The sequence below is a fragment of the Populus nigra genome, chromosome 4 (assembly GCF_951802175.1).
Source record: "Populus nigra chromosome 4, ddPopNigr1.1, whole genome shotgun sequence".
Lineage (NCBI taxonomy): Eukaryota > Viridiplantae > Streptophyta > Magnoliopsida > Malpighiales > Salicaceae > Populus > Populus nigra.
Genome location: NC_084855.1, coordinates 13,667,619 through 13,683,839, shown reverse-complemented (window position 1 = coordinate 13,683,839; position 16,221 = coordinate 13,667,619). Strand labels below are relative to the sequence as shown.

The 16,221-nt window shown below is 29.4% G+C and overlaps 2 protein-coding genes across 2 annotated transcripts; both read right to left on the bottom strand.

The window, feature by feature from the left end:
* Positions 1-1,106: 1,106 nt before the first annotated feature.
* On the bottom strand, positions 1,107-1,815 carry LOC133691679 (uncharacterized). Its single transcript, XM_062112284.1, has one exon. It carries the CDS (start codon positions 1,762-1,764, stop codon positions 1,354-1,356), a length of 411 nt encoding a protein of 136 aa, XP_061968268.1. The 5' UTR covers positions 1,765-1,815; the 3' UTR covers positions 1,107-1,353.
* An 11,071-nt stretch (positions 1,816-12,886) lies between these two features.
* Positions 12,887-14,867, bottom strand: LOC133691256 (3-ketoacyl-CoA synthase 1). Its single transcript, XM_062111684.1, has one exon. The coding sequence runs from the start codon at positions 14,658-14,660 to the stop codon at positions 13,077-13,079; it is 1,584 nt and encodes a 527-aa protein (XP_061967668.1). The 5' UTR covers positions 14,661-14,867; the 3' UTR covers positions 12,887-13,076.
* Between the last annotated feature and the right edge of the window lie 1,354 nt (positions 14,868-16,221).

Below are 16,221 nucleotides of genomic sequence, written 5' to 3'. Positions count from 1 at the left end.
GTGCATGATGAACTAAACAATTCTAGAGTTGAAGAGTAGAAATTGTGAACGGAGAAACCGACTTCTGCCACATCTTTCCCTATTAAATTCTTATCGTTATAGAACTAGTTTCTAAATTGACCTATCGAGATCTGCCAGAGGTTCTGAAGTCAACTGCTGCAGTGATAGCGAAATGGCAATAGTTGTCTTAATTTGGCCCTTGCAAACATCTTGATGCACAATCTCTAGAAAAGAGAATCGTACTGCTTGCAGAAACAATTCTGCAGCAAGCTTATCTGTGTCGTAATCTATCTGAACATTGAATCTTCCACTGTGGAAGAGCAAATAGATGCAACACGCTTAATCCATGTCTCATACACTGAAGCTGAACGTACCATTGATGCTGCTGGATACATGATGTGCGCACCAGGGCAAAGCATGGCAGTTCAGATAGACCTGGCAGTATATAAGCAAAAACTAACAGACATTCTCCAACTTGACAGTGGTCTGGCGTGCTAACACTACAAGTTTAACAGGAAAAAGAACAAGATAATTATGGCATCTATTGGCGAAGCCAATCTAAACAAGACCAACAATTTCAATCAGTCAAAATCAACGAGAGGATTTGAGCTGATCGAATGCAACTTGGGACTGGATGTCGAAAATACCAAGAGCAACATTGCCAATGAACTCCGTGGGCTTTACCGGCAAACTATCGATCATTATACGTTCGCAAAATAACCTGAATTGATAATATCACAAGAAAACACAATGCACAAAGAGAGTCCTAGTTTTTCCCACAAATACATATTTTAATAGGAGCTATAATCTCAATCAGAATGGTCTCCTCAGGGCTTTTAACGTTAGTAATTATGCACCAACAAGAATCTTGGCTGCACAAACGCCAGATAAGAAAGAGACATTAAAACAAAACATAACAAATTAAGAAAAACAAAAAACTTTTGGCATTCCTAAGCACTAGACTGAGCAAACAGAAATCTCCGACTATTCTTCCCTCATCTTAGCAAATGCTAAAACGTGAGTTTATGACAATATTAACAAAGCAGCATCACAATCCCAACAAAAGCCTGTAATTCCAGCAAATACAGCAATGCTAATCATAGAAGTAAATAATAAATGAAAACTCTAACATGAATTATGAATTACAAATTTTCTCAGCAACCAAAAAGAACATTAAAAAATACTTTTTTTTTTCTTTTAAACCTCTGGCACGGTCTGTGAATTCAAGTCCAAATATTTATATATTTGTGTAACATCAGGGGGGGGGGGGGGGTTCACAGCAAGGGTTAAGAAAAGGATGATCAATTACAGGCAATCATTTACAAGGCACAGAAACGCAAGCCTCAATCTTCTTCAGTTTGTGTCAGAGAGCTCCTGAAGACGCTTTTCCAACTCATCCAATCTAACATCCCAATCATTCTTTATGCACAAAGGCTTCACATTACTATACTCCACGCTATTCTCTTCTCTCTGGATTCCCCCGGAGACAAAACCCTTTCTCGTCTTATTATTCTTTTTACTACCACCGCTCACTTTGTTTTTCTCGGCAGTTGCTCTTTGCATAGCCCAAAGCACATCGAACCCACTAAATTGCTTTGCTCTTCTACCTTCCCCTTGCTGTTGTTGGTGTTTCGATGTTGGGGAAGGCTGGTGGCTGGGAGGCTGAGCTTTGGCTGAGAAGGTGAGGGTTTTCACCGATTTGGCGGGTCCTGGGAGGAGAGGGAAGAATGGTCTTGGTTGAACTGGGGACGTCGCCCACCACATGATGTTTTTAGGCGTTATCGATAGATCACGTGTTAATAGGTTTTTGCGAGTCTTTAAACTTCCGAAAATCTGGGCCTATTTCTAGTGGCTAGAGTTTCAGACATCTTTCGGACCACTTGAAATGATGGTCCTAACAAGTCCAGAACTGGCTGCATCGCCCTCAAAAGCTTAGTGCTGTACACTTGCACAAATTTGTTTTTACATTTAAAAAATATTTTTAATATTAATTTTATTTTTTATAATTTGAAATTGTTTTGATAAACTTTTAAATAAAAATATTTTAAAAAATAATCTCACCATAATCTCAATATTGTCATTTGACTGGTTCACGTATAGGCAAGAGTTTTATGAAATGTTTGAGATTATAATAGTAGTTATTTTTCAAAGTATTTTTTACTTGAAAATGCATTAAAATAATATTTTTATTTTATTTTTTAAAAATTATTTTTAATATTAATACATCAAAATAATTTAAAAATATATAAAAATATTAATTTAAAATAAAATAAAAAATAAATATAAATTTAATTTTTTTAAAAATACTTCAACATACAAAAACAAATATGATAATCTCGACAGACAGACATACATACTAGCGGTAATGTAGAACTTGATCTACAAGTGTGTTGCAGGGCAAAAGCGGATCCAAGTTTTGGATTATGGAATCACTGACCCACTAAATTGCAGACAAAACAGTACAAAATTTCCTGAGTCACATAAAATTAATTTTCGGTTCGTCCTGTATTTTCTCCTTCCTGTAATAATCAGATTTGTGTACTAATTAGTGTTTTTGAAAATTCACATTCCATAAAATCAATTTTTCCTAGAAATTAGTGCACAAATCGAACTTATCTAAAAAATAGTGCAAAATCTTCCACGCGAATTCGCAGCTCATAGACGCTCTCCTGGGTATCACAATTTTTTTTGCCTCACATCTAATGCCTTGAGTTTACCACTTTTTTTTGACTAAATTTTTTTTTTTGGATTAAAGAAAATTCTATTTTCTAGAAAGCGTATTTTGTAGGCCCAGATAAGTGAGTAAAACCCCGGCTGTTCCAGGCTCTTATAAGAGATGCACGCCCTGACTCGAACTCGAGACCTGCTATGCAGATCTCAAGCCCTTTGCCATCAAGCTATGTCTCTTGAGGACTTTTTTTTACTAACACAATATTTAATATTTTCATATTTTTATATATGATTGAACATCCTATTATAATTAGAACGTCAAAGACTATTGCTTAGTTATACACATTTTATATCTTATTTATTTATATAATGCATTTTACTTTTACATATGACATTGCCAATGAAATTAGGTTTCAAAAATACGAAACACCATATTTTTTATAAATATTAAAAGATTGTATCATTCACTTATTTACTGTATTTTCTCCCAATTCTTTATATTCTACGTATTTTCTTGTCATTTGATAGAATACTTTAAATTATCAACTTTTTATATTGACGTGGGATTTGTGTTGAAAGTCTAAATCCAAGAAAAAAATTGGATGTGTCAAATGAGTTTTATAATGAAATTAGACTTAATTTTTAATTTGACTATATTCTTACAATGCATTTTACAAGTTAATTTCTATAGAGATTAGCTCACTATAACCAGCTAAGTTAAGGTCATTTTCATTCTCAAATTAGGTTCAAAAGTTGTTATTCAAGATTTTGTTTTATTTTCCTTGGCTATTTTATTTTCCTTATTTAGTTTAAGAACTCTAATGTTAGTTAAATGCTATTAGCCATGTAACTTTCAATAACGATAAGGATTTAGGTCTAGGACTAACATAAATAGGGTTGTCTAATTTATTTTTCAAATAGATTAAACAAATTGATTATTTGAATTTTTTTTAGAACTTTTTAATTCAAAGTTTTCTTTACAATTTAAAGCTGTAATTTTAAGGTTTGAGAAATTCTAGTTTATTTCTCTACAGTTTAGAGCTATGATTTTTAGAACTTGAGGAATAATAACTTCTTTCTTATTGCTATAAGTTGTGTTAATTTATATTAGATAATGTTGGCCTATTTTGTTAGTGCATTGACTTTGTTCTTGTCAACATAATTAATTTTAATAATTTTATTTATCTTTAATATTCATCAAATATTTGATTAATAAATCTAAAGTAAAGATAAAGTTCTTGAGATAAAAATGCTTTGCAAAAGAAATTATAAAGTTGTTATAATTATGAGATTTCTATTGCTTTAAAGTATCATTCCTAAATGTTCTTGGTTAATGCTCTATTAAGATTGAACATTAATTAGAGCCGTTAAAACTGATACATATTTTATTCTTTTTTTTAAAATGAAAAGAAGTAGCTATTTTCATAAGTTGATATATGAGAGATACTTAAAACCAATATGTAGATGCTTGTCATATGATATATACATTGAACTAATCCCAAATAAAAATTCTATATAGAGAGATCACTCATGTATTTGAAAATGCTCATATGACAATTTTATAAGTGAATTTTAAATTTGAAATCACTAAATTATCTTATATAGGGAATGTTATACTTTGATACTATTATATATTGTCCTAGTCAAGGGTAACAAATAGAAAGATATTGAGTGTAACATGAAATATGTAAAGGTATTTAAGTAATCAATAGATACCTTCATCACTTTAGGTGAATTAGAAAAAAATATTTTATCTGTTCTCAAATAATATTGATTGTAAATCCTTTCGCAAGGTGGAATGAGATATAAAAAGAGTTTTGAATCTTATTCAAAGAATCAATAACTATGATGTTAAGAACAAAAATAATTTGATAGAGTAGACACATCTCATGTTATAATGTCTAAATCAAAACATTGTTGAAGAATGAATAATAATTATGTTGAGAAATTAGTTACTGAAAAGTTAAGTCAAACCACATATGAATTTTCTAATATTTAGGGGATCTTGATATGTTGCTAGTTATTATACTTGATCTTCAAATATAAATTAATCAATTGTTGAATTGATAATAAATTAATTTGTTTAATTTATTTAATCTTATTTTACTTAGAATTGTGATTTATATTTGCGCCAATTTATTAGGAAACCTAATGGGTGACATTTGTAAGAACTATCAGTCCGAAATTAAAATAGAATGATTAATTAAGTGTGACTTGATTGTAAATAAATTTTAGAAATTGAGGATTATAATGTAATTTATATAGGGTTTTAGAATAAAAAAATCAAGTAGGGATTGGATTGAATAAATTTCTAAAATCATCTTAAAATAACATATGTGATATTATTTAGGGGGTATATATTTGTTATTTATATGGTATTTAAATTTTTTTTATAAATAGAATGCTATGGCTCTTATTTTATGGACAACACACAATTAGTAGTACAATACGGAACATTTAAAAAAACATAAAAGAAAAGAGTCAGCACTCAAAGACATAACAATCTCTCTCTCTCCTAAAAGGCTTTAAGAGATTTCTCACTACTCGTTTGTGAGGATTTACCATTTGAGACCAGATACTTGGATGATTTATAGTTACAGCAATCAGCCCTGAAGCAATCATTGAAAGCCAAAAGGAATATCTAGTCTTTAGATAACTTTCATATAAACCCTAAACAAATCTAAATTTATTTAACAAGATCTTAAAACTCTTATTTTTTTAAATTTTTTTACCTTTTCCACTGTGTATATGTGTTTCAAAAAACCCATCATGTTTGATTGATGGAAACATTAACAACATCTTCTCATCTAGTGATGAAGGACTGAAGGCCATCTGGAGCATTGTGAAGGTTGAAGAGTTAGCATAAAGAATCCTATGATAGGGACTTGATCGGTTAGGCCAACTTCCTCGAGACTTACCTCGGGGCAAACTAAACTCCTGATCTATTCTTATAAACCCATATAGGCACCATGAGTATACAAAGGGTGGTGTTTACAACAGGTGAAGAACTATAGACTTAACTTGTAACCAACCTTTTTGTAGATGTGTTCTTAGTTTTTATGAAATTCCTTTCTTTGATGGGGATTTTCTTAAACAAAAAATTTTATTAGATAATTGTAAGAGGTGGAAGCATAATTTCAATGAAAAAAAATCCCTTAATATCAAAAGATAGGATATATAAAACATAAACTTAATTATGGTGTTGAAGATTAATGGTATGATGTTCTAAAAGATAGAGTTTGTATTTGCAAGCATGTGATTCTATCATGGTCAACTATAAGGAAATTATTAACTTTGGAGTTTGTATAAGATGCCAAGAAAGAAATTTTATACTAGAGTATATAAGGAATTAAATTGTTATTAGTTGCATTCTACTCAACTTTTTCAAATAGCAAGTTAATTAACCCCATTTGCTAAATAAAAAGGAGAAACAAAAGATAAAAAGGTAGTCAAGGTTAAGATGATTGATGATATTTTTGTTTTTGATGTTCTATTTGATGATGAGTTGGAAAAATATTTCATTTTTTATGCAAATACACCTATTGTTTTGGCTTTAATGACTAATGTGGCTAATGTTAAATTAGTTGCTGTCTTTTTCCAAATAAATGGTAGAGAAAAAAATTATCACCATCATTGAAGGACTGTCACATAAAAAATCAAAAGACAGTTGATCTTCCAATATTAATAAAACTAGTTGATCTATCAGAAGTTCTTTCCATTAAAGAATCTAAATAAGTTGTTGAAATTATTTAGAAGGATGAAGTTGATATCAAAAAGGAAAAAAAAATCTTTTCTTGAAATATTAGGAAAGGCTGGTACAAAAAAAAACAAAAGAGAAAGAGTTTAAAAGGATTGATTTGTTTGAAGTATTAGTGAAAAAATGTTTAGTATCTAAATAGGTTAATTACAATGATATTTTCAAAGTATATATCCATATGATACGGAAGAGTTTAATTTCAATTGTTTATTCGAGAATGAGTTTTTGAGGGAGCATGGTATGAGGCATTATCAAAGTCCGAGTTCAAGAAGAGGTTCAGACACATCAAATAAGCTTTTCAAAATAAAAAGAATATAACTTTTAATTTTACCATTAGATTGGGCTGAAAGTTTTTCAGCATATTCTATTGGCCAATTCTATAGAATATTAGTTGGCTATAACCATATATGGTTATTTTCATGACCAAATTAGGTCCAACAAGTTTTCTAGGTTTCCTTTATTTCTCTTAATTGTTTTATTTTCTTATTGGGTTTAGATATCTCAATGCTAGTTGGATTATTTAGCCATGTAACTTTCAATAAAAATTCTTTTCTATTAAGATTTAGGTTTGGAACTAGTATAAATATGATTGTCTAGTTTATTTTTTAAAAGAGATTACAAAAAATATTATTCAAAGTACATTTCGAATCAAAATTTTCTCTATAGTTTAGGGCTTGAAAAACCCTAGTTTCTTTATCTATAATTTAGGTTCTTAATTTTTATGTTAGAGTTCAAGAATCCTTGACTTATTTCTTTACATTGTACGATACATTATATATAGTCATTAAACTAGATTGGTGGCCTGTATTGCATAGCAGGCCAAATTTTTCCTAAAATGAAAAAGAATGCTTAGGCAACGCTAGTATTTTTAAAGAAGTAAGAAAATTTTGATATTCGAGTCATTTACTCAATTGGGCTCAATAAGCTTAGTTAATTTAATAATATGATTAAAAAAAGATAACGACAATAAATAAACTAAAACAAACAAAAAATGACAATGATTAATTGCAGAAAATAAATGCTTGCAAATATTATGAAAAGTTATCATCCCAATATTCTTAACAATTTTTCATAAACTTATTTGATATCAAAGCAAGAATTAAATGAGAATGTGATAACTTCATAGAAAGTAAAATGAAAGAAAAAAAATCCAAAGCTCAATTCATAACAAATCAAATATTTAAGAACAAAATTGAAAAAGAAAATTAATTTTAAAAAAAGAAAACAAAATCGATGAGGTAGGCTAGGCCAAATATTTCCTAACATAAAAAAGATGCTTAGAAGATGCTAGCATTTTTAATTAAGTGAGAGAAATCCAAGACTCGGGTCATTGACTTAATTGAGATCAATAAGTTTGGTTAATTTAATAATATGATTAAAAAAACAATAATAACTAAACATAATTTTTTTTTTACAATGATTAACTATAAAAAATTAACACTTTTCAATATTATGAAAAGATATGCTCCCACTTTAAAATTTAAAGGTCTCATTGATTTTATTTGATAACAAAGCAAAACTTAAATGAGAACATAATAACCTATAAAAGCAAAATGAAAAAAAAATAATATAAAGTTTAATTCCTAACAAATCAAATATTAAAGGAAAAATTAAAAAAAAATTAATTTAAAAAAAAGACAAAAAATTGATGAAGTGGGTCAAGCCAAATTTTTTCTAACATAAATAAGGGATGCTCAAGTAATGCTAGTATTTTTGAAGAAGTAATAAAAGTTTGAGACTCGGTATATTGACTCGATTAGGTTCAATAAACTCAATTAATTTAATAATATGATTAACAAGAGGCAACGAAAATATATAAACCAAACCAAATAAAGAAAAATGACAATGATTAACATAAAAATATTAATGTTTGCAAATATTATAAAAGGATACTCTCCCAATATTCTTAGAAGGTCATTATGATATTATTTAATAACAAACTAAAAATTAAATGAGAACGAGATAACTCTATAGAAAGCAAAATGAAAAAAAAACTGGAAGTTCAATTCCTATCAAATCAAATTTTGAAAGACAAAATTAAAACAAATCAATTTAAAAAAGGGCAAATAAACCAACAAAGCAGGCCAAGCCAAATTTAGCTTAACATAAAAAAAATGATGCTTAAGCAATGCTAGCATTTTTTTAAAAGTAAGAAAAATATGAGTTTCTGGTCATTGACTCAATTGTGTTCAATAAGCTTGGTTAATTTAGTAATATGATTAAAAAAATGATAATAAATAAACCAAAACAAACAATTTTGTTTGACAATGATTAACTGCAAAAATTGAATACTTGCCAAATTATGAAAATTTGTCCTCTCAATATTCTTAAAAGGTCTTCATATTCTTTTTTGATATTAAAACAAAAATTAAATGAGAATATGATAACCTCATAGAAAGAAAAATAATAATAAAAAAATTCAAAGCTCAATTCATAGCAAATCAAATATTGAAGGACATAATTGGAAAAAAAATCAATTTAAAACAAGATAAAAAAATGATGATGAGGGTCGAGCCAAATATTTCATAACTTCAAAAAAGATGGTTAGGCGATGCAATTGTTTTTAAAGAAGCAAAATAAACCTAAGGATCACGTCATTCACTTAATTGAGTTCAATAAGTTTGGTTAATTTAATAATATTATTAAAAAAAACAACAATAAATAAACCAAACCAAATAAATTTTTTTCACAATGATTAACCGTAAAAAATGAACGCTTGCTAATATTATGGAAAGATATCCTCTTAATATTCTTAAAAGATCTTCATTATTCTATTTAATAATAATAAAAAATTAAATAAGAACATGATAACCCCATATAAATCAAAATAAAAAAGAAAAATCTAAAGCTCAATTCTCAGCAAATCAAATGTTGAACAATAAAATTGAAAACAAAATCAATAAAAAAGGACTAAAAAACTAATGAAGGGGTAGGGCCAAAAAATTTTCTAACGTAAAAAAAAAGATGCTTGGATGATGCTGACATTTTTAAAGAAGTAAGAAAAATCCAAAACTTGAGTCAATAACTTGATTGAGTTCAATAAGCTCGGTTAATTTAATAATATATTTTAAAAAATAAGTGACATTAAACAAACCGAACTAAACAGAAAAAAAATGATAATGATTAATTTTTTTTAAAATAAATGCTTGCTAATATTGTAGAAATATATTCTTCCAATATACTTAAAAAAAGGTCTTCATGATCTTATTTGGTAACAAAACAAAAAATAAATGAGAACTGGAAAACCTCATAGAAAAAAAATAAATAAAAATTTAAAGTTCAATTCTCAGCAAATCAAATGTTGAAATATGAAATTGAAAAAATAATAATTCCAGAAAATAACAAAATAAAAAACCCCAAGTCTACTCGAGTTAGCCCAATTAAATTAGAGATAAGGATAACCCCATAAAAAATAAAATAAATTAAATTACGAAGCTCAATTCTCAAACCAACCCAATATCGAAGGGCAAAATTGAAAAAGAAATTTAGTTTGAAAAAAAAGCATTGAAAAGAAAACCTTAGGTCAACCTACCAAGCTCGTGACTTGAGACATGAGATTGAGATAATCATATTGAAAGGAAAGTGAAAAAAACAATGAAGCTCAATCCCAAGCCAACTTAATATTGAAGGATGAAATTAAAAAAAATAGTTAAAATAACATAAAAAAATCAAAGTCAACCAGAGCTAGTCTTTCAAATTCGTGGCCCAAGTCATGAGTTCGAGATTACCCCATAGAAGACAAACCAGAAAAAATCACTAAGTCAAATTTTCAATCAACAAAATACAAGGGATGAAATTGAATAAAAAATTAATGAAAAAGGATCCAAACCAAAATAAACAACAATCAAAAGAATAAGGATTAAATTAAAAACCTAGTCTAAATATGTTTCACTGTCCTTACTTTAATATCCTTCTAACTAAGGATATTTTAAATAATTTTCATGTCAATTTTTCTAAAATATTTAGAAGTTCTCTTAAAGAAATTCGAGTCCATTGAGAAAGCAAAGAATCAAACTCCTTTTCTTTATAAAATCAAGGAAATAAGGGATCAAAGTCTTTCTCTTGATTAAATTAAATCAAGAAAACAAAGGATTAAAATCTTTTCTTTTATCAAACCAAGTCAAGTTAAAGACCTCACATGGTTAAAGCTTTCAATCTCATGTGAATACTATTTATTTTCATCAAATCAAATCAAGTTAAAGACCTCACATAATTAAAGCTTTTTTTTAATATAATATATAATATATATGTGTAGCTCATTTACTTCTTCTTCTTTTTACATTAATTAACGCCCTTTTTTTCTTTTGAGCAGTTGTTACTACCTCCTATTATGTAAATTTCTCTTCAAATTAATTGTTTTTGCTTTATGTTTTAGGTAAATTTCTTTCATTTTTTCTATTTTTTTATTATGTAATTTAGTTTTAATTTTTTATAATTAGTTATTAAAAATATTAGGGTTTATGATAATTTAGGGGTTTTGATATGAATGTATTCAAATATGTTCAAAATAAATGTTTGAATTTACTAATTTAATTAATTAAATATTTATTTTCTTATTATAAATGAATAAATTAATGTTCATGCAAAACCAGCATTTTTAGCATCTCTTGTATTGACAGAGTAAATTATTAAAATTATTTAACCGAGGTCTCTTAATTCACTATAATCATGGATTAATTATTTAATTGAGGTCTTAATTTACAATGAACATATATTGATTGTCATTTTATATCACAAATTTATTTGTAATTAATTGTTAATGAGATGCTTGGAATTAGGAGACGACATGGGTTTAAATCCCATGAGCTACACTTTTTCTTTCTCTGTATTTTTTTTATATTTGAAACTAGAATATAATATTAAAATTAATTTTACATATTTGACTTAGTGAGTCCATAGAATTGTTTTGTGTGTATCTATAAATAATTTAAATGTCTAGAAATGATTAAGTATAATTTAATCAACATACTTATTATATGTATATAGATATGAATTGAAATGAGTTTTGATGAATTGATATGTATTTTGCTATGAATTTCATATGGAAAATTTAGAATTATTATGTAACTTAACTGATTTTTATTTAACAGCAAATTATTGTGTAGTTGTGTTAATTATTATGTAAACACAAATGATAATAATAATAAAAAAAACTAGTAGGTTTATCAATTAAATTAACATGTCACTAAACAAGTATTTTAAGCGTAAATCATTTGAGGATGAAAAGTCATTCAAAGCTTCAAGTCATGTAACTCAATCAAGTTCAAAGAAAAATCAGATTGAAAAGTTATATAGTATTAGTTAGTAATTTGCCCCATCATCTAAAAAATTCTGGCTCTGCCACTGTGGGGAGCCTCACATGTTTTTTTTTTGTTTTTTTACTTTTTTTTGTCTTTCCCCACATTTTTTCCCTTTTTTTTGGGGTTTACATGTTTTTTTTTTGTGTTTTTTTTTAAATTATCTTTGTCAATTTTTTTTTTAATATTGAACTTATTGAAAATTTAGTTCTGTAGTTTTTTTCTTTAAAACATTATGGATTACTACAATGTTTCCCTACATGGTTTTTTTTTTATGAATTTGTTTTTCCAAAATGGTATTTGTCGATTTTATTTTTTTCATGTTTAGCTGGTTGAGAATTTTGTTTCGTAGTTTTTTTCTTGAAAACATTGTGGATTGTTATAATGTTTCCCCACATGGTTTTGTTTTGCTACATTGTTTCTCCACATGTTTTTTTCAAAATTATCTTTGTTGATTTTTTTTTTTAATATTGAGCTGATTGAGAATTTGGCTTTAACTTTCCCCACATGTTTTTTTCCATTTGTTTGCTTTTTTTTTTCCAAAATTGTCTTCTTCTTCTTCTTTTTTGTGTTTTTTTTTCAGAATTGTTTTTGTTGATTTTATTTTTTTAATATGGAGTTGGTTGAAATTTTAGTTTTGTAGTTTTTTTCTTTAAAACATAGTGGAATACTACATTGTTTTCCCACATGGTTTTTTTTTTATGATTTTTTTTGTTTTTTTCTAGAATTGTCTTTGTCGATTTTTTTTCATATTGAGAAAGACAATTTAGCTTTGTAGTTTTTTAAAAAAACACTGTGGATTGCTATAGTGTTTCCCCACATGATTTTTTGTTATGAATTTTTTTAAAATTATCTTTATCGATTTTATTATTTTTAATATTGAGTTGGTTAAGAATTACAACTATAAATTTTCTCATGAAACACTATAGATTGCTACAGTGTATTCCTGCATAGTTTTTTTTCTTTCAATTTTTTGGTTATGATTTTTTTCAAAAAAAATTTTGTTCATTTTATTTTTTAAATATTAAACTGATTAAAAATTTAGCTTTATAGTTTTTTCATTAAAAATATTGTGAATTACAACAATTTTTCTTCATATAATTTTATTTTATTTTTTTCACAAACCTATAACATCATATAAACATTTCACAAACTCGCGATATTGCGTGGGCATGAGACCTAGTTATATTACTATTATTTGTATAACACGACAAATGACAGCGATGTCGCTGTGTTCTGATACAAAGAAGACAAAAAAGGTAAAAAAACAAGAGAGTAAAATCGAAGACTCCCAATGCCACATCAACATCCAAATGACTATCACATCCAGTAATACAATGCCACATAAGCAATCAGGCCGAGGGAACCTTGACCGGGTACCAGTCAATCGAGTCATTCCACGGGTTACCCTTTGACTCACCCGCTGGAATCTCCCTCAGTGCTTTCCAAACAGCACTGTTGCACTTGAAACCCGACCCGAATGCAATCTGCCATACCCGGTCCCCGGCTACAACCCGACCCTTTGCCTCAGTGTAAGCCAGTTCATACCACAATGAACTACTTGATGTGTTACCAAACCTGTACAAACTCATTCTTGATGGCTCCATGTGCCAGTCACTGAGTTGCAGATTCTTTTGTAACTCGTCCAAAACAGCTCTACCTCCAGCATGGATGCAAAAATGTTCGAATGCAAGTTTGAAATCAGGTATATAAGGCTTGATTCTGGCTTTCAACAGCTTTCTTCTAAGAAGTGCGACAAAAAACATAAACTGTTCACTTAAAGGCAGAACTAAAGGACCCAATGTGGTGATATTCGTTTTTAATGCATCACCAGCTACTGCCATTAATTCACGAGCTAAGGACACCCCAATATCTCCTTTATCATCCTCTCTCTGATAAACACATCGGTAGTTTTTATCATCTGCTCCTTTGTGGGTCCGAACAGTGTGGACCAGCTGATACTTGGACCGGACACGATCTCGTGCTTTGTTTGAGAGAAGAACAGCAGCACCACCCATGCGAAAAATGCAGTTGCATAATAACATTGACCTATCATTACCGAAATACCAATTAAGAGTGATGTTTTCAGTGCTTACCACAACTGCATATGTATTGGGGTTTGCTCTGAGTAGGTCTTTTGCAAGGTCAATAGAGATAAGCCCGGCGCTGCAACCCATGCCGCCAAGATTGTAACTCTTGATATCCGTTCTAAGCTTGTAGTGATTCACTATCATGGAAGATAGAGACGGTGTGGGATTAAATAAGCTGCAATTCACAATAAGGATACCAATATCTCTTGGTTTAACTCCGGTTTTGCTAAAAAGATCGTCTAGTGCACCAAACATGACCGATTCGGCCTCGACCCGAGCTTCTTCCAGGGACAAATTCGGTGGTCTAGATGTTATTCCTCTCGGAAGATATGTTTCATCGCCAAGACCAGACCGGGTTGATATACGTGTCTGGAATCGAAGAGTCTCGTCCTCAAAAACCCCGAGATCTTCAGTCATCTTTAAAAATGAATCCACCGATATTTTACGCTCGTCTTCCGGTTTGTAACATGCAAAGTCGACTAGATAGACTGGCTTGGACCGTTTAGCCCAAACGAGAGCAAGAAGAAAGAGTAAAATGGCCGAACCGGCAAGTCTTGTGGCCGCGTGGAATTCATGAAGGGACTGAGTCCTCCAAAATTCATAAACCCGGTCTAGTTCTAGACCAGTGAACTGAACAAGTGTGGCTATAAATAAAGGTACAATTATGAGAAACATGAGAATGGTAGCAGGGTTACAAGAGTAGCCATAACCTAACCTCACGTATTTGAGCTTAACGGACTGTAGAAAGTCCGGCAAATGCTGACGAATCTTGATCACGGCGGAGGAGGAGTCCTTAAAGGCCATCTCAGCCGTGAGCCTCTCCTTATCCATCTCTATACAACCCATTCTGTGTGTACAAGTGTTTCTCTCTTTCTCTGTTTTGCTTGTTAGGTTTTTCAAATAAAATGGACGAGAGATCGATATTGTTTATTTATAAACAAAAGTCTATAAGAAGCTGACCTAAATCACCCTCCAACTAAAAACTAATCTAAATTGAAAGAAAGCGAGCGCTACACGTCTAAGAATGGCTGGGTGGCTACGAACTAGCTAGGGAGGGATGCTATATATTTGGGGAAATGAGGCCTCTTAAGCCCTAGTACATTAACTACAAGAAAGCTGGAATGATATTCTTGAAGTGGTTACCAATAAAGGATGGACAGCTCAACCACCATGGATGGGAACATAGAAAACCAGTGAAAAAGTAATTAAAAATAGAGGACCGCCGATTGAGTCCAAGATTTCCATACCTGGATTAGGAGATGTTGGTTACTGTTTTGTTGACGGAGATGGGGACAATTGACTAATTGTCAATTGCACATGTGAGATGGGAGGTTTCTTCCAAGTAATAACTTTTAAAGGACTCCGAGTCTCTCATTTGTTCTTATGTGGGCAAATCCATTGGATCCGAGTGCAGTGCTAATCGAAATATTAAGCTAATGTTTACGTAAACGAAATTAAATATTTATATGTCAATCAAGAATAGGAATAGTTATTGTTCATTATTGTCCTCCAAGGAAGGATCGAAAGGCTGAAGTCGAGCCTGAGCTAGTAAAATTGATCTAGGAAATGTGATTGACAACGACAATAAGAGTTCGCGTAATCGACCATCAAGTTTAGTTCAATTCAAAGTGGTAATTCTCAGTACATTAAATTTATTAATTTACAGATTAGTTAGGATTGATATGGTTTTTAGTAAATAAATAAAATATTATTAAATTTATATTATAATTTATCATGTAATCACCTTATATGAAATAAATAAATCTATTATAATTAAATATTTATATGAAACTCTAACATTATAACAATATAAATAAGTCGTACCAGTTGCTAGAACATATAGTCAACCACACATTTAATATTTGCAAATCATTTATGTTTTTACTTATAAGTTTTTTCTTTCTTTCTTTCTTTCTTTTATTTATATTTATTTATTCTTCAAGCACATCTAAATTCCCTTCGAAAATAGTTTCAGGATCTTTCAATACATTTTCCATATTCTAAGAAAACTAACAAATCAACCTGGAGTTCACTAGTGTGAGATTACTATAGAATTGTAATGTATGTATTTCAAGCATGGTAATTAAGCTATTATTAATTTATAACTTCATTCTTTTTCATAGTTGATTCTAAATAACATCCAAAAACAATTTAGTTGTTTGTTTAAGTACAAACAATCAAGAAAGTTGTTCGAGAAAAAGCTAGAAAACACTTTGTTTGAAATTTTAATTGAATGATTTCGGTACTAATATTGCAAGGAAATGTTCCTTCACTCCATCTAGAAATACAATAATATGAGTGATATTATTTATAGAAAAAATTAGTATTCATTTGCAAACCAAATAAGAACATTTATATGAAAGGAAAGGCTAAAATCATCCATGAAATTGATCAAGCATGATGATTA

Coding starts and splice junctions, on each gene's coding strand:
- LOC133691679 (XM_062112284.1), bottom strand. CDS start 1,764: ATGTGGTGGGCGACGTCCCCAGTTCAACCAAGACCATTCTTCCCTCTC.
- LOC133691256 (XM_062111684.1), bottom strand. CDS start 14,660: ATGGGTTGTATAGAGATGGATAAGGAGAGGCTCACGGCTGAGATGGCC.